Below are 17,774 nucleotides of genomic sequence, written 5' to 3'. Positions count from 1 at the left end.
CACCATTACTCAGAATGCTAAAACTCTTTTACAATTAAGTAAAATAAATAAATAATCAAGAAAGAACATGTGTGTGTCATGATTCTGTTCAAAACTAATTTGGCCTAAATTAGAAATAATCTTTCAGGTGTAGGTACATTTTACAGCCATGGAGCATTATTGGAAAAGCTTACACAGTAATACAACAGTGCAATAAATTGTGAAAAAAACAAACCAATCCAAAAACCAAACTATTCATACTTCTGAAAGAAGTATTTTATTATTCAAATAAGGCATGCATTTGTGAATTTATTGTTCTTGTTTTTTGTAGGAAGATATTGGTTTCACAAGGGAAATGTATTGGATGAGGTATTTTACAGTTGACAACAAATGAAACATCAAGCAAAATAATACTCATCTTTTAAAAAAGTAAACAGGTGATAAGGTGCATGCAACATACGTATCTTTTTAACTTCCTTTTCTGTGAGAGTCATATGGCTAAGTATTGAGTCCAGAGTTCTCTTCACCAGATCTCTTCTGTTTCACTCTGCAGCTTAGTTTTAAGGAGGCAATGTGCACATGACAATGATATTTGTAACAAATTAATGTTTAGTAATGTTATAGTAAGGAGAAATGCAAGCTTAGATATGTGTATGTGTGTGTGTGTGTGTGTGTGTGTGTGTGCGTGTGTGTGCATGCGTGTGTGTGTGATAGAGAGAGGAAGAGTCTGTGTTTGTGTTTGTGTTTTCTTTGTCTCTTGTCTCATTATCTGATCATTCTCAGTTTATTCTGCTATATACAACCAGAATACTGTACAATAGTATTTTTTCTTTTATCGGTGTCATTCTGATACAAAGAGCAAAAGCAGCTCTGCTATAAGAAGGCTATGAGAAAAAGCTCACATATTGAGTGGGTTCTCCTCCAAGCGTGGATGCAAACAATCAGAAGGAAGATTTTAAAAAGCGTTTCGCAATACACTCTTTGTTGGTTGGTTTAGGTTTTAGCACTATCATCTTATCCTAATATTGTCTTTGTCTTCAATGGTGAGGAATTCCGATCAAAGTTTTCCCCTTCTTTTAATACTTTAGGGAATTTTCAAACGCCGTGAAGTATGGCTGTAATGCCCCAAGATTTGTTCTCCCTGAAAGAAATCATAAAGTAACATATTAAACTACGTAAAGTAATATATTAAACTACATAAAGTAATATATTAAACTACGAGACAACCTAGCTTTAAGAGGTTTGCATTTAGGTTTACTTCAGAGCTTTTAAAATAGCAATGCGTTTTTTCTAGCATTCCTTTGAGTTCACTTCCTTTATAAGGTAGCCATATTCATGCATTAAAAAGCAATCCTCATATTTTTCTGTACTGATCACAGGGCTTTGGTGCAAATCCATGGGGCATTACTTTGGAACAATAAAGCGAATGAAATTGGAAATCAATATCAAAAATGAGAGCAAGAAATGTGTGGGGGAATCTGGACTGGGTATCAATTATCAATATCATGTTTCAGCTGATGTGACCAAAACTGGACATCTGAGAGGCAACATAAAGAATGGTCGTGTAATGAAAAATAAAACTCTGTTAAAGCGAAGTATTTTTATTCACACAAATTTAATAAGATATAACAACCGTTTGGTCCATAAATATTTAAGGGGAAATAGTTTCTATACACCATCTTTTTCAAGAAACAAGGAAACATGGACAATCTTGATAGACCACATACTGTACTATTAACACGAAGATCAATATATAAGATTCTTGGATTTACCAACTATATTTGAAAGAGTGCACAACTGCTTTCTATGACATCGCTGTCCCCTTTTAACAGAACACACCATTAAAAAGATCCTCAGAAATCAGATGAAAAAACAGAAACAGTACAAAACTAGTGAGGCGTTCAAAGGATGTGAGTCAGTTAAACAAACAAACATGTATCTCCTGAATTTCACAAACTCTCTTCCAAGTTATAGCGTAAGGCACATAGCAGAACTGAGTTAGGCATCTACTTTAGGTAGTAGATCTAGATTACCCCTTTGTTCTACAACAGAACAAGGTTTTCCATCAAACAATGAAATATTTCACCCTAGCAACGAGCCGGATCGTTACTGTCCCTCGCTTAAGCTTCCGGCCAGAATAAGCATGATGGTTTGTTTTGTTTTCTTTTGGATTTTTTTTGGTCTGTTCAGTGGCAAGTGTCCAGGAAAAAAAGTGTGAATATGCTTGAGGAAAAAAATACAAAAATACTTGACTTTCTGTTTTTTTCACAACTAACTTTCCCTGGTGGGCTTTCTATCTTTCTTTCTTTCTTTTATCAATTCTATAAACTCATCCTTTACCACAAAAAAAAAACTCCTCTTGTTTAGCACTCCTAACTCTGTCATTTCTCACTGTCACCCTGAGCAACACCATCATAATGCACTTTTCACTGGCAATTGTATTGTCACTGAGCAACTGTATAACTAACAATTTATGGGCAATTGGAACGCAGACATCGTGTTAGAATTGTTAAAAGTGCTTATCTGTACAAACAATTAATTTAAATAGAGCCCATTCATCAGAGTACAAAGAATGCGGACTGATTTCCTTTCTGCACTAGGCCAATAAAGGGAGATCTTAACATTTTGAACAGTTACCACTGCACAGATTCTACTCTTTCACCCTAATTAAAGCTGTGGGGGACTCAGTGCTATCTCCAGGTTGAAGTGTCCATCTGGCATGTGAGTTGTAAAGTAAATGGCTATGGAAATGTATGTGTCTGTCATAAGCTACAATCACTGGAAACAAAATGCATTTGGAAATAAAATGCAGATCATTAATAACTGATGCTAATGTCGAATTTATTTTGCAGTTAAACAGAACAAGAAATTTGTGATTTAAGCATATTAAAAAATATTTTCCTCTGCCACATCTTACTTGTTAAAATATACCAACAGTAGGCCTATAAGCTGTGCATAAAAAAAATAAAGTACGTATAAGCTCAGCTGCCAAGTGGTTGCGAGTGCTACACATTAAGGTTTCCTCTTTCATTTTTTAGCACTTCATCTTCAAAGGGTTTGTCTCTGGTTGCTTAAGGGTGTTTTGTGAACATAAAAAAAAAAAAATCAAATTTCGAAGGGGAAAAAAAGGACAAAAACAAATTTGTGTTAGAAAAGGTTTGTCAAGGTAGTTTGCGGGGGACTCCCGGATTCGTGGCTGTCCAAACTAGAGGTCACTGATGTTACTACGGTGATAGAGGGATTGGTCAGGTCTGTTAGTGTGGTGGCGGTGCTGGGCGGCGTCAGAGCACCGCTGTCGGAGGAGGGTGGAGGGAGTGACGTGCCGTCAGCCTTATCAACACCCCCATTCTCCTGCCGCAAAACGTTCCTTCTGAATTTGGCCCGTGCGTTTTGGAACCAAACCTGCAAACCAACCCCAATGTCTTTACTTTTTTATGTCTGCTGCGAATTACTCGTAATAAATCTGCCTCTAGAATATTAACATCACAATTCTTTTTTTTTTATCACTAGTAAACAATGCCATAATGAACAAAGCTGACGAAGAGACACTATTAGGGAATGCTAGAGGAAAGGGGGCCTCAAGTTTTGCTGCAACAGTCAGTTGATTAGAAAGCAAACAGGGCATCCCCCAAGTCTACACATTCCTATTCTGAGTGCTTGTACTTATGCACAATATGTGATCAGCACTGTTTATGCTTTTTCTTGTTTTCTGTGGAGAGCACAGTGATTTGTACACTATGTATTTCAAAATTACTTCTGGGTCCTTATAAGAACCCCTCACCCTGAATATTACGTGTACCTCTCAGACATTTTCAAACCAAGTTTCCATTTAGATGGTAAAAGTAGAATGGATCATATTTGTTTAAAATACAGTTTTCATTTTATGGCTCTATTTATTTTTATGCTATTATCTTGAAATGTGTCTTGTTACTCAACGCTAACGTGTGACAAATGACAATGGATGCATGGGAAATGGATGAAAACAAAGTGAGAACATAAAAGGTTGGATGAGTGATGTAAAAAAAACAATCGCCTGAGAAGTTCTCGCGTGAAATGAAGTCTAGCTTACCTGCAGAACTCTTTTGGTGAGGCCCGTCTTCTGAGCAAGCTGTTTTAAGTCCTTGGCGTCGGGGTTGTGGTTGATGGCAAAGTAAGACTTCATGGTGCGGAGCTGGTGGTGTTTGAAGGACGTACGCATGCGCTTGGTCTTCTGCGAGGGCGGGTAGGGCTGCTGGTCCCGATCCAAGTGGTCCGCTTCGTTCTCGTTACAACCTGCGCCACGAGACAGCGAAGAACAAGGCTGAGCGGAAGCCGCCAAACGAGCGCGCACAACACGGGGGAGAAAAAAAATTCAAATGCGTATCCGTTTTAATTATCATGAGCTTCATGATAACTGTCAGCACTGTAAGTATATTTTCACATTTGTACATATTTTCACTATATGCATTACTACCGACAGTGTAAAATCCATATATACTATGTTTACGACTTGAAATAGCGAATAGTACACTGTAATGGAATAAGATTAAGTTAAACGTAATAGTTGACTACACTGCGTAAAATACACTTACGGGGTGATAAAGCTAGTGAAGTTCACAAGCAAAATAATAATAATAATAATAATAATAATAATAATAATAATAACAACAACAATTATTATTATTATTATTATTATTATTATTATTATTATTATTATATGTACATATATCCCCAAAAATATATATTGACCAAAACGTCGTACTGTTGAAATTCTATTGAGGCCTCCCTTTAGGCTACTAAAGTGACACTTATTTGGGATCTCACTTGGAAAACTCTCCAAAAATATGGGGAAAAATAAATATTGGTAAATTTGTTTATTTTGGTACATTCTTGTCATTTAGTTATCTAATATTTTGGTTTCTGTACGTAAACATAATATTTTAATTGGGTAAAATGTAATATAAAGTCTATAAAAGTATATAAAATATAATATAATGTATATTGTGTAAATTAAACAAAAGAAAATTATTTGTTTCGTGACTAGGCTATATGAACATGGACAGAAGACCACATTAGACATCTACAAAATATACAAACCTTTTTATTTTTGTAGTTTTACCAGCTTTAAAAATTATTAAGTGCATTAGACACGTTCTTTCAATAAATACAACGAGCTAGTTGTAGCGGGTTATTATCCAAATTTCATGACTTGACAGCACCGGAAACATTTACATTTGTTTTACCATGCATACTTGATTTACTTGATATTTTCATTTTCTTTTTTTCTAAAATATTATATAGTGTAACATACACACACACACACACACACACACACACACACACACAATACAGAGACACACACACAAATTATATATATATATATATATATATATATATATATATATATATATATATATATATATATATATATTCAAACTATCAAAAATATAATTTCATTAATTTCATAGCCTAAAACCTTTCATCTATTATAAGAAACATTGTTGCTCGCTCCACTTGATTCATTGGTTGGACGACTGAGCTCTTACATGTCCAGTTGATGTTTGATATCTTATTAACAGTATTCATGATAATTGGGATAAACGCCAGAGCAATTTTACATAAACGAACTATTATGAGCCCAAAAAATAATTTGAATTGTGAACAAAATGTTCTGACGCACTCTTCGCAACAAGTCTATCTGACCTGACTCCATGAGTTACACAATTTACCACTAGGGGTCTCTGTGTACAAATACTGTACATCGCTGAAACGTACCAGACAAAAAAACCTTTTGAATTTTGTTGCTGATTCACATTGACCTGGGCCGAACTAATAAACATTAAATTTAGACAAATGTTGGATTTTATAAGCAGATATAAAGTTTGACAGCCAACCAAACAACGTCGCTGCCACGTAGATTGTCCAAGTGTGCCCTGCACTAGTTCTAGAAGTACTGCTTTGTTTTGCATATGCTATAGGCTACGTCCATGTTCTGGCCAAGTCTGAACCGTAACCTATTTGAAAACAACGCATAACCTTCCTGGAACATCAGCACTGTTTAATGAAAATATCGGTTGAATTTAAAAAAACGTTTTAGTTCTAAAAATAGTATTAAAAACATTTGGGCTATTATAAGCCATCTCGCAAATGATAGGCTTTGTGGACCTACTAACTGTAAAGAATGCCTAGTGTCTAGTGTAAAGAATGCAGCCTGCTATGCATGCTTAAATTTGTCGACTTTTTTACTGGGGCCAAAAACGTATGTTATAACTGTTTCAGCCTAAAAGCAGAAGTGCCTCCACTGAAGCAGATTCACTGGTTGGAACCCAGAGATTCCGACGTCACCTTCAATTAACAAAGAACAATTAACACGGAGATTACCTTATTTCTCTCTATTCAGAAAGAACTGCAGAAACTTGGCACACAAGGCCAAACTTTTCCAAACAGACATCGATTGGAGCAGCAATAACAAAATGGGCACAGTGGGGTTGTGTTATGACATTCCATGTGTGAATGCAATGGTATTTTCGAGGTTTAACTTGGAATTATTCAAGATTTTATAGCATGTTAAGATAAATATTATAACAAATATTGTAAGGGCCATTTCGTGCGATGTAAAAAAGGCAGTGATTCCCTGCATGTGATTAGGTCACAAGTTATTTCCTCCGAAAATTCTAAATTAGATTTCTAAATTTGATTACGCACTAATAAACTAACAATTTAATAAACAGGACCCTTAATTATTAAAATCATAATAATTCAGATTTTCCCATTTATGTACCATACTGAACTGTCAGATAACAGTATAAGTTGCAGTACCCACTTAAATTAATTTCTTCACAGGTAAACGTATTTCCTCTCTGGAATAATTCGTCTCAAGTCGCAACTGAAAATTGGAGATCTCACGACTGATTCGATGCTGTAAAATGACTTTGCGCAATATCTCATGTAGGCTATGCTCTGGTTATTTGCATTCACGTTCCAGTAAGGCATTTTTATTTAATGTATTGTTCATGCTTTTCCTTAGCTTAAAATGTGATTGATAATAACGCCTTACCTGAGTTGTAACTGGTGATCTCTATCCCCATGGCCGGGCTCTTCCGTTTCCGAGGTCTCCCTTTCTGCACCGTGCCGGTGCCATTGAAGTAGGGCAACGCTAGACCTCCGCCTTTGGCTGCTAATTCAGCGTAGTTTAACTGGGGGTGGTATTCTCCCTGGATGAGGGTTTCGAAGTGAACCCGGCAGTACACCAAGTTATCTTTCATGCCAAAATGGTCACCCGTGGTCAAGGTTTTGTTGCATGAGGTGCACGTGAAGCAGCTCAAATGGTACACGGAGTCCCTGGCGCGCATCACCATTTCCGAGGCCGAGATCCCAAGGTGGCAGCGGGCACATCTCTGCACGGAGAACCTTCTGGAACAGTAAATGTTATTTACAATCAAATCGAGGCACAAAGAGTAGACATGAAACGTTTTGTTAATTTTGGCCGCTTTGTTTTTCCATTTTTACCCCAAATGTCAAGCATTTAAGATCACAAAAACAGCCCTGCTATCTGATCTGTGCCCTGGGATGTAGGCCTAGAATTGACCTAATTGGTGTAAATGAGGTTTTTAATGTAGATAAAAATGCTATTTATTTCGAGTATGCTATTCTGAATGAACGGCAAATTAGTCTGATCTGACCAAACAAGTTTAGCTAGTCAAAAGGTAGCTAATATGTAGGGTATAACAGTTTACTGCGTTTGGTTTTCAGGCACACTTTGTGCGTGTGTTTGTGTGTACCGAAGAGAGAGAGCGAGAACCAAATAGGCCTGTTTCGTTGAGCAGATTTTCCATATTTGATCTTACCTGTAGTAATCCTCTTTGCAGTAAATGCTGCCATCCTTTGCGAAACACGTCAGCTCCGACTCCAGGGCCAGTTTACATTCACAACACTTGAGACACCTTAGGTGCCACTGTTTGTCAACTGCTAGTAAGTAGTATCTGTCGGAGATTTTGCCGCCACAGCCGGCGCACAAGGCAGGTTTCTCTGGACTCATGGAGGGCATACTCTGAGAACACATGAGAACAACGAGTGGGTGTTTCAGACAAAACGACGCTTTTCTTGGAGCTCGATGTGTTAACAAATACGATGTGAATTTACAGAGGTCTTTCCTTAGGCCATCACTATTTGAAGAAGTCTAAGACAAACTAGACCAAAGTCCAGAAAACTTGGGAAAAAATCTGACTATCAATGATCGTAAATGCAGGTTTGATCGTGAGTATCGCCTTCATTAGTTATTTCTCAGGAATTATTATTATTACTTTTATTATTAATATTGTTGCTGCTGTTGTTGTTGTTGTTATTATTAATATTATTATTATTATTGTTGTTGTTGTTGTTGTATGCTGTTGTTGTTTTGAACTTTTTAAAATTTATTTCCATAGCCCAATTGTTAAAGCGTTTTACTGCTTGTCAAATACTTCAATATATCGAATTTGTTCACGTCATGCTATGAGCTTTATGGTTCCATAAAAACATTTTTTTATGGTGCCACATTTTTGTACACAGGCTAAACCGTAACTCGATAAGGGCGTCCTGTTAAAATTGCTCTTTTTGTTCGTTTCACCAGATCAAAACTAAAGAGAACAGCACAAATTTACCCGCAAATAACATATTCCGCGCTCACACAAAAGTCCATAAGTTAAGCTGTTTTTTCTTTATTAAACATTAGATATAAAAAGACTCACCGTCTCTCTCCCGTTCATTTGGACCGTTTTAGCCAAACGAGACTCCGTTTTAGATCTCCTTTCCATCTCCTCCATGATCCCTTGTATATGATCCCCGGAGATGCCGTGGAAAAGCATGGCTGCGGGACGCAATGTGCAACTGCTTTCTTGTGCCTTGCACCCCACAACTTCCATATACAGCGCTCCGGAGCCTTATAACATCCGAAAGGATCTGCTGCTGCAAAAAAATCACACAAATGGAGCTAGTCTTCAAGAGGATGGTCTTCTAGGCAGGGACAGTGGAAAACAGTCCATTTCGTCAATGTCCTGTTGGAAAAAAGAAGTATAGTCCTGGTAGTAAGGCAGTCAGTAAAAGCCCGTCGAACGTTTGCGGTGTAAGAAGTTTTAATTGTGTGATTTTGTCCCAGTTTGCTATAAGGGTTCCGAATGCTTGAAAGATCGGGTTTGGGACTGTCTGAGTTTCAGAGCCGTGTCCTATTTGTGAAGAGAGCAAACGCCTGCCCAGCTTGGGTAATTTGGTAGGAGGAGTTCTCCCTCTCTCAATTGCTACTGATTTCTATTCACCAACAAAGACCTGTCACTCTCTCCTCAAACCCGTGATGATGGGCAGCACGAGCGTGGAAAGCCCTTGGTATTTTACTTTTTTTAAACTTACATCTAGATTGTTTAAGCAGTTTAAATTAATTTTGATGGTTTGTCTTTGTGACCACTGGAAGGTTGTTTTCAAAGTATCCTAGTCAAGGTTGAATGTGAACTAATACTGCATTGATTCTTCAGTCACTGTCGTTATCAGAATACCTGCCGAATGTTATTCTCATTCTAAAAAAATTAACTAAATTTGGGTAATTGTCCAATCTATAATGCTGTCTTACCTTAGGCCATTAGGAAAGCATCGTCTGAAAGATGGCAGAGTATAGGCTTACTTCTTACACATGGCTATAAACGTGTGTCCGTGTGTGTGTGTGTGTGTGTGTGTGTGTCCGTGTGTGTGTGTGTGTGTCCGTGTGTATATGTGTGTGTGTGTGTGTGTTTGTGTACGTGTGTATTTGTGTACGTGTGTTTGCGTTTGCTGAGAATAAGACTGAGAATTTAGATTTAAATTATTGCGTTTGTTTCGTATTGTGTTGATAATAGATTAAAATGAGTTCACTGATAAATGGTTTAGCCTAAGGTACAGATATGAGTATAGGGATACCTATTAAGGTGTGTGTGTGTGTGCGTGTGTGTGTGTGTGTGTGTGTGTGTGTGTGTGTGTGTGTGTGTGTGTGAGAGAGAGAGAGAGAGAGAGAGAGAGAGAGAGAGAGAGAGCGAGAGAGAGAGAGAGAGAGTAATAACGGGGTAGAGGTTTCAAAAGAAATAATCTAATTAATAAAAGGTTTAGCCTTGATGCTTTTCGCCGTTTTTTTCTACTGTTAAATTGTTGAATAATTTGATAAGCTTTTATTATTTGTCATTTTGCGGCCAAAATCAATTTCTAAACAGTCGAAATTTGGGCTTTAAAGAAAACAGCATGCAGTTAGTAATTTTATCTATTTTTAGTGATAGGGTGGTATTGAAATGTACGCGATGTTCGTTTATAACATTTTAATGGCTCAAACTTCACGCTTTTCAATAGGCTGCTGTAACGATATACATTGGCTAGTCTATTTATATATGTTGGATTAACTAGGATATTTTTAAAAAATGCGTTAATGATTTAGATTATTGGAAGTTGTATACAGTAGTTGTTGACAAATGAGCATAATCTAACTGAGCCTAAAAATAACCAGCCTGTCGTAAGATATAGTTATCCTTTTGTTCTTTTTCGTTCTGTCAGTTTGAGAAACTCGTCTGCGGAATGATGGAAAAAGACATGGAAAATTAGGCTCATGTGCAAATATTAATTGACAAGTTTTATTGCTATCAGAAATTATTAGGCTGCCGCTTAATCGGAAGCGTTTAATGGTCGCATGGTAAATGGTAGGACTGACATTACTCAAAAAGACATTTTTCCGCAAATAATATAATGCATTATTTTAAAAAAGGTTTGTATCCTTCCCGCGTGACAAGCCGCCTAAACGCATGTTCTTGTACCCACAGAAAAATTACCATTTTAAGACATATAATAGATTTCAAAGGATATTGTTTTCCAGTCTACTTAAAAAGCAATAAAACAAAAACTTTGTATTGCATCATGTATCTCAAATCGTACAAAAAGGTTAAGCCTAGTAGCCAATACCTGCACACCTGGACTGATAAGATGATTCAAAGAAAATTAATAATTTGTTATGGTATGGCTTCAAATGCCACAAGCTATAATTCGGAGATCAAGTTCGAAACAGATTTTCTTAGAAAATGCACTTTCTTTAGTTTGCAGTATAACGCCATTTTGCCGTTTTTACATTAACGGTACTTTACTATAACAAAACAAGGTTACGACAAACATCTTGATTCGTATACGAAATCGTGTTGTTTTTTGCATCTAAATAGCCGGTACAAATTCTGTCATTACATTTTCTTGAGTGCATCAACAGTCTGAGGGCCGACTCATTTTAAAGAAAAACCGAACGTATTTATTCTGTTAATGCCGAAATAATGTTTTATTTCGAATCAATTGAATTAGCCCGATAACACAAAACAACAGTCTTTCTTTTTCGGAAATTTGAATATTTGATCTGATTTTTCGAACTGCGTTGTCTCCCTGCTCTTACCTGTCTGTTATAAATGTAACTAGCCCTTGGACCCAAGCTCTCCGTTCCAGTTCTATCATATTTCGCCCCTGAACTCGTCATATAATTAAAACCCCTATATCCGGAAATAACGAGCATAGCGCGCATTCTGCCTTAAATAGAAACATAATGTGATCCTAGGAGTGCATGCAGAAAATCGTGGTTTACCGTGAGCGTAGATGCCGTCCCGTATCCAACCGTGGCAGAGAGAAGGATGGGTAATCTGCAGCCTATGGCATGGAGAGACATGGGAAAGATATCCTACCACCAGATGGGGGTTGTTCCTTGTTTCTTGTCCATGTGGGTGTCAATTACCACAAACCCACGCTAGGAAAGAATTTATATGCATGTGATTCATTTTATAATTTAACTGCAATGGAAGGCCTTGTTCGGAAGTTTAAGACAAAAGTGGAAATGGCTCTCATTTTTTGCTTTTCTGTCCTCAGCGCGGGCGAGAAGAATGGGCCCAATCGTTTTCGTTTTCATGTATGACATATCAAGTCGGTTCCAGTTAGTGTCTGCATGAACGTCGATTGTTGAACCTGTTTCTGCGTTGGTCAGAGTGAGGTTGTATGCAAAATAGGATATAGATAAATCATCTGCCTGGCATTCCTCATCACTTCATTTATATTAAAAAAAGTCATCAAATGTAATACGTGCACTGAAAAATGATTGACTTGCACTGAAAAATGATAGACTGCAAAACGTTCCAACGTCTCTGCAACGAGATAGCTGCAGTAACTTAGCACAAGTCACACTAATATTAACATAGACTATAATCAGTCTAATTTGATGTTCCCTGATCTACTGATTAAGGAACTGGCACATACTCTGGGCCTGTGCGTGTATCAGTAACGTACATTCGTAGCTAAATCTGAGCAATTTGGCTTATTTCGGAAAGCATTTTCGAGTTCATAGAAAGTGTGACGCCGTGGATCGAAAATTAAACTCCCCCTCTCTCTCTTATACATATGTGTTCAAATATAATATATATGTTCATTTGACTGTCCTTTGGAAGGCACGATTTAATTGAAAATGCTGTTTATTAGATTACGCGTTAATTATTCTTCTCTCTGGCGTAGGAGCCAATGGATTAGGTACGTTCGCTAATGAGGGTTTTAATCAACTCTTGAAACAAAGTTTAATTTGTCAGTTTAAAGTTATCCTACAGAACACACCTAGCGTGATCAAAATCCATGATGCTGAAGCAATATAACTTAGTTCCTTACTTCTGGAGAAAGTCTTCCTCAGTTTCCTGTGTAAAACGCTTCATGGGATTTTTCCAATAAGGATCAAACGTTAAAGAATTAAAAAGAGTTTAGCAACCATATCGAAATAAAGAACTGACAGATATCTCACCCGGAACAGGTCTATGTATATGGCAACCCCATCTGGCTATGCCTATTAATTCTGCAGTGTTTGCTAACATATACATATTCTGGCATTACATGTTTCATTTTTCAGAGATTATCATTAACACGTTAACTTTAGGTGTTTAAACCGAAAATGAAAAAAAAATCGAAGCCATATTCTTAATGTAGGCCCTTTCTCCAAATATAGGCTTGTAAAAATATACCAGATTTTTAGGAAATAGCATATAATATTTTAGTCCCTACTGAAAAATAATGTTAGAGTATTATTCTGTGTCAGGTAGCCTATGGTTCATTCTTGGAACTTTAACGGTCGACTCGTCCGTTTAAGTGCAGCCGCAGAGTCTGTAACGTGGCACTAACGGAGCGCCTGTGCCGCGGATGCTGAAGCGTGCGACGGTGTTTACTAACGTAAATAATAAGCACACACGATCTCTTCCGTACAGTAATGGCACATTTTTGGAAGCCTCAAAATTACGTAGGTGATTGCTGTGCACAGGTATGGAGAGCTTTGAGTCTAATAGGGGACGTTAATTCTGAAGAGCCTAATGAGAATTCACACTCACACCCTAACCCCATGTCCCCCCTCCACACGTGATCTCTCTCTCTCTCTCTCTCTCTCTCTCTCTCTCTCTCTCTCTCTCTCTCTCTCTATCTCTCTCTCTCTCTCTCTCACACACACACATACACAAAGTATTTTCCTCCATCTCTCCCTCTTCACTCCTCAGTTCTCTTGATGCTGAGCCCTGCGTTGCTACAATCACAATTCCCCGCGTGTTGACAGATGGAGCATGGCTCTGTAGCATGACTAGCTAGTCCCTACAGTCCAACTGCTGCCTACCCTACGGTTCCTCCCCTTGTAATTCAGAGCTGAGTGATCCTCGCATCTGAACTGGTATTTAAAACTGGAAATCCTAAATCTAATACTTCTCGAAACCTAAGACATATATCCCGCAATGATTTAAACGTCGGCATACTTGCCACTTCGAGCCTTTTAGTCCAGTTTCCCCAAAAGCGTCTGTGCACTGAATGAAATAGCAGCCATCAGAGGAGCTGGCTAGAATACGTTGTTTCCATTTAAACAATACAATTTTCAAGACATTTGAGTGCAACCTATATCTGTAATTGATACCCACAATAACAAAACATTGATAAATATGTGAGTCACCTTTAGTATGAGGTTTCTGAAAAGAGATGCGGTGTGGATCAGCGCCAGGCGAGCGCGCATTTCTGAATAGAGGCGCTCCTGTTCACTCATTGGTTCGCCAGCATCTCCACGTCCAAGCAGAAACTAACGCACTGATCTAGAATCAGTTTCCTGACATGGTGATTTGGTGCGTTTTGTGGGTTCTAGGTGGAGCGTCATGTCTACTTTATATTTCTTGAATGATGAAGGCTTTTTTTGCAAACCAAAGATCCATGTCAACATACAACATACACATTAATTTTATACCACTAGAATCCCTGGCCTGTATTAGGCTCCCTGAGTGAGATATATTGGCTGGTTATGATGTAAAAGTTACATTTTGGAGAAATTTAGACCTTGATGGGTCCTCATATAGGTTCCCTGAAACACTAAAACGAGTTCACTTACAAGAATGAATCAGACTTCAAGGTAATATATTGTGGGGGGATACGTGTTTTCATGATTTAATTTTTCATGTGGGTTAGCGCTGAAAACAAAATATTTACTGGCACTAATTAAATGCACGTCTGCCCATGGAGTGAACTGAATACTGTATGCGGCCAGAATAATAGCACATCTGGCATGATATGGCAAGACATTCTGGCTGCATCACTTGAAGGGGTCTTGGGGAGATGCCCTACTGTTTTGTGCGGCTATTTGCAGCCCTGCCCAAAGGAATCTGGCCGTGTGACTGTCAGTCAGATGTAGTGGGCTTTTCCAGTAGTGCTGGCACAACCACAGGGAAACTGGTTGTCCATCTGACCACTTTGGAGAGCATGCAGCCCCAGGGCTGAGTGACATTGTCTCTGTTGCACGACCAGACGGTGATACCGGGGCTGCTCAGCTGCTGCTTGATCCAGCCCACACACACACACACACACACACACACACACACACACACACACACACACACACACACACACACACACACACACACACAGTTAGAACAAGAACAATGTTGCCGTCCCGGCTCCCGCACACACAAACGTGCTCCATTACTCAGAGGGACAGCCCAGATGCTGAGACTGATTTTTCAGCCATCACCCAGTTGACGTGCACTTCTCTCGGCCAACTGCGTGTTGTCTGCAGCCTGGCTGAAGCACATGGCAGGTGGGAAGGGCTGGCCGTCTGCGGCTGTGGGATGCCGCTGGCCAGAGCGGCTGCCTCTCCACAGACCGCAGTCCAAACTGGTTGGTTTTGCCTGGGCCACGCTGACCAGTGGCAGCACGCGATGCTCTGGTGGAGCATATGCTCCGGCTGAAGGTCAGCTCAAACTGCAAAGCTCTGCTGATTCAGATGCCTTCTCCCCCGCGGCAGCTCGGGTGCATTTCAGTACGCAACAAGAACAAGAGGAAGATTACAGCTAGAACGCAGGTGACGCGCTGACCATCAGGGAAAATGTGCAGAGTAATTAATGACCTGTTAGCAAAGCAATCTTAGATATGACAAGAAGCTTGTTATAGACATTAGATAATGAAAGAGATCATCAGCATACCTGGGATGAGCAAAGCTTATGTATATATATATATATATATATATATATATATATATATATATATATATATATATATATATATATATATATATATATATATATATACACACACACACACATATATATACACACAATTATATGTACATATATATATATATATATATATATATACACACATATATACACACAATTATATGTACATATATATATATATATACACACAATTATATGTACATATATATATATACACACAATTATATGTACATATATATATACACACAATTTTATATATATATATATATATATATATATATATATATATATATATATATATATATATATATATATATATATATATATATACATACATACATACACACACACACACACACACACACACACACACACACACACACATATATACATGTGTGTATGTGTGTGTGTGTATGTGTTATTTTATACCAGAATTCCTGATAACCAGTCAGATGATAATGGAACTTGGGTTTACTTATGAAACTGTTTCTCCTGGATAGCTGCTATTTCCAATATATTGCCATTAGATTTCAAATTCATCTGTCTCACTGCCAAGTGCCCAAATTCATGTTTGCTTGTTCAGTGGTTATGAATTCAACACTGGGTCCCTGCACATGACAAGACTAGTGAGTGCTTGACTGGTGAGTCCTTTTGCTCCAGCAAGGCCTCCTGAAATCTGTCTGCAGAGGGACTGGGAGCCAAGAGGCATTTGCGCCTCATTCGCCAACTGCTAGGAAACGGTGTGAGAAGAGAGAGAGAGACAAGACGAGGCGATCTCTGAAGTCGGAGAATGCCGGGGAGTGAGGCAGACATGAAAGTTGGCCTATTTTATGGTCAGGCAGTGGGACTGGGGAGGGTCCTGAATGGCAATGCGTCTACTTTAATGTGACAGACAAGTCTCTAGGCAAAATGAGCATGCCCATGGCAGGCAGGCCCAGGTACGTGATGAGCGTGACACCTTCGCCATTGCGCTGGAAACGGCGTCGCCACATGCTCCGCTGCCTCGCCTCGGCATTCGCCCAAATAAATTTGCTCCCTGTGCGGACTGACGGAGGCGCAGCGCCCTCGCCAGCCTGTCCGCCCCAGCGCTGCTGCGATCATGAATCGCCTTGTCGGCGCTCGCGGGGGCTTTGCTCCCCGAATGTGAAGCACTTGCCTCGGGACCCGTCTGCCGTTAGAGATGGGCGGCCCGTGCCGGCAGGGAGAGGCTGGCGCGGGGCTCTGCCGCAGGTCTACTCCCACGGCACCACGCTGTTCACACGGGCAGCCCCCTGCCCTGCTGCACTCTGTGCACTGGTGGAGGATGATGGGTTGGGGGATGGGGGGAGCACCCCAGGGCAAAGTGCTTCCTGAATTTCCATTGCTGGGCATGACTGACATGTTGAGACAGGTCAAACGCAAAACGCTTAATGCTATAATGTGCTGCCACTGCAAAGCAAAATCAACCAGGGTCAATTAACATCTGAAATATTCAGTCATGTTAAGTGTAACTAAATAAAGTACACTGGGGACTGCTGTTAAGCATTTTATTAAGCAGTATTAGGCATTGTGTTTCCCCCCCTTACATTATATGTAAATACATTCCTGGATATGTTGAAATGGCATCTTTTTTGAAATAGGAATGACAGTGACTATACTTGGTAGGAGCCCTCGGGGAGATATGGAGAAGTAGATGAATGCCAGGAGTCAACGCAGTGTACACAGATGGAAATTAATATGTTGATGTAGGTGGCATGTTTGTTAACAGTATGAATCCATCAGCTCACATAAGAGTAGGCCCATAGCCTGGGTGGGCACTGAGTAATGTCATGGAGTTACAGCCACATTGATAACATTGCATCAGTTTAATACTAAAGATCTGCCATAATTCAAAATTCCTTTAGAATTTGATATAGTTTCAAGCACTGCGATCAATGACTGAAGTTTCATTAGCATTTACATTTTCTTTGCATTTATTTATGAAAACATTTACTTTGTGCAAAGGTATAGTGACCTGTTGAAACTGAATATTGAAAATGAACAACAGTAAATGTACAATGACAAATGAAAAGTGAATCTAGTGGATGGCAAAGTCAACAGTAGATGTTTATAAATAAACATAAATAGAAAAAAGGGTATTTCTTCCCAAGTAGACATTCAGCATATATGTACATTTTGACTGTTCACAATGTAACAGCAGATCAGTGATATATTTTATGAGGTTTGTCTCACATGTATTGTAGATGAATATTCTATGACCTCATTCGCATTTGAATTATTTCATGTCATGATTGCATTGTGACTGAGAGATGTCAA

The 17,774-nt window shown here is 38.8% G+C and overlaps 1 protein-coding gene across 5 annotated transcripts; it reads right to left on the bottom strand.

Moving 5' to 3' along the window:
• Positions 1 to 260: 260 nt before the first annotated feature.
• lhx9 (LIM homeobox 9) lies at positions 261 to 11,654 on the bottom strand. 5 transcript variants are annotated; one of them, XM_027028856.3, is made up of 6 exons: positions 11,564 to 11,654; positions 8,688 to 8,904; positions 7,806 to 8,008; positions 7,016 to 7,371; positions 4,049 to 4,251; positions 1,585 to 3,381 (listed from the first exon to the last, which is right to left on the bottom strand). In XM_027028856.3, exons 2-6 carry the CDS (start codon positions 8,859 to 8,861, stop codon positions 3,127 to 3,129), a joined length of 1,191 nt encoding a protein of 396 aa, XP_026884657.1. In that variant the 5' UTR covers positions 8,862 to 8,904; positions 11,564 to 11,654; the 3' UTR covers positions 1,585 to 3,126. The 5 variants fall into 5 exon arrangements, with proteins under 5 accessions (XP_026884660.1, XP_026884657.1, XP_026884656.1 ...); XM_027028855.3 differs by having other exon boundaries at positions 8,688 to 8,901; positions 11,564 to 11,608; XM_027028859.3 differs by lacking the exons at positions 1,585 to 3,381; positions 11,564 to 11,654 and adding an exon at positions 261 to 1,120 and having other exon boundaries at positions 8,688 to 8,970.
• Positions 11,655 to 17,774: the final 6,120 nt, after the last annotated feature.

Source organism: Electrophorus electricus, chromosome 26 (genome assembly GCF_041902795.1).
Source record: "Electrophorus electricus isolate QZ-2024a chromosome 26, ASM4190279v1, whole genome shotgun sequence".
NCBI classification, from domain to species: Eukaryota; Metazoa; Chordata; class Actinopteri; order Gymnotiformes; family Gymnotidae; genus Electrophorus; species Electrophorus electricus.
This window is presented reverse-complemented; position numbering and strand designations above follow the sequence as displayed.

What these genes read in the sequence shown, in the direction of transcription:
- lhx9 (XM_027028856.3), bottom strand. Translation starts at nt 8,861, where the DNA reads ATGGAAGTTGTGGGGTGCAAGGCACAAGAAAGCAGTTGCACATTGCGT. An exon ending in GATCACCAGTTACAACTCAG is followed by an intron (nt 4,252 to 7,015) that starts GTAAGGCGTTAT and finishes CTCGTGGCGCAG; the next exon opens with GTTGTAACGAGAACGAAGCG. An exon ending in TCACCAAAAGAGTTCTGCAG is followed by an intron (nt 3,382 to 4,048) that starts GTAAGCTAGACT and finishes GTTGGTTTGCAG; the next exon opens with GTTTGGTTCCAAAACGCACG.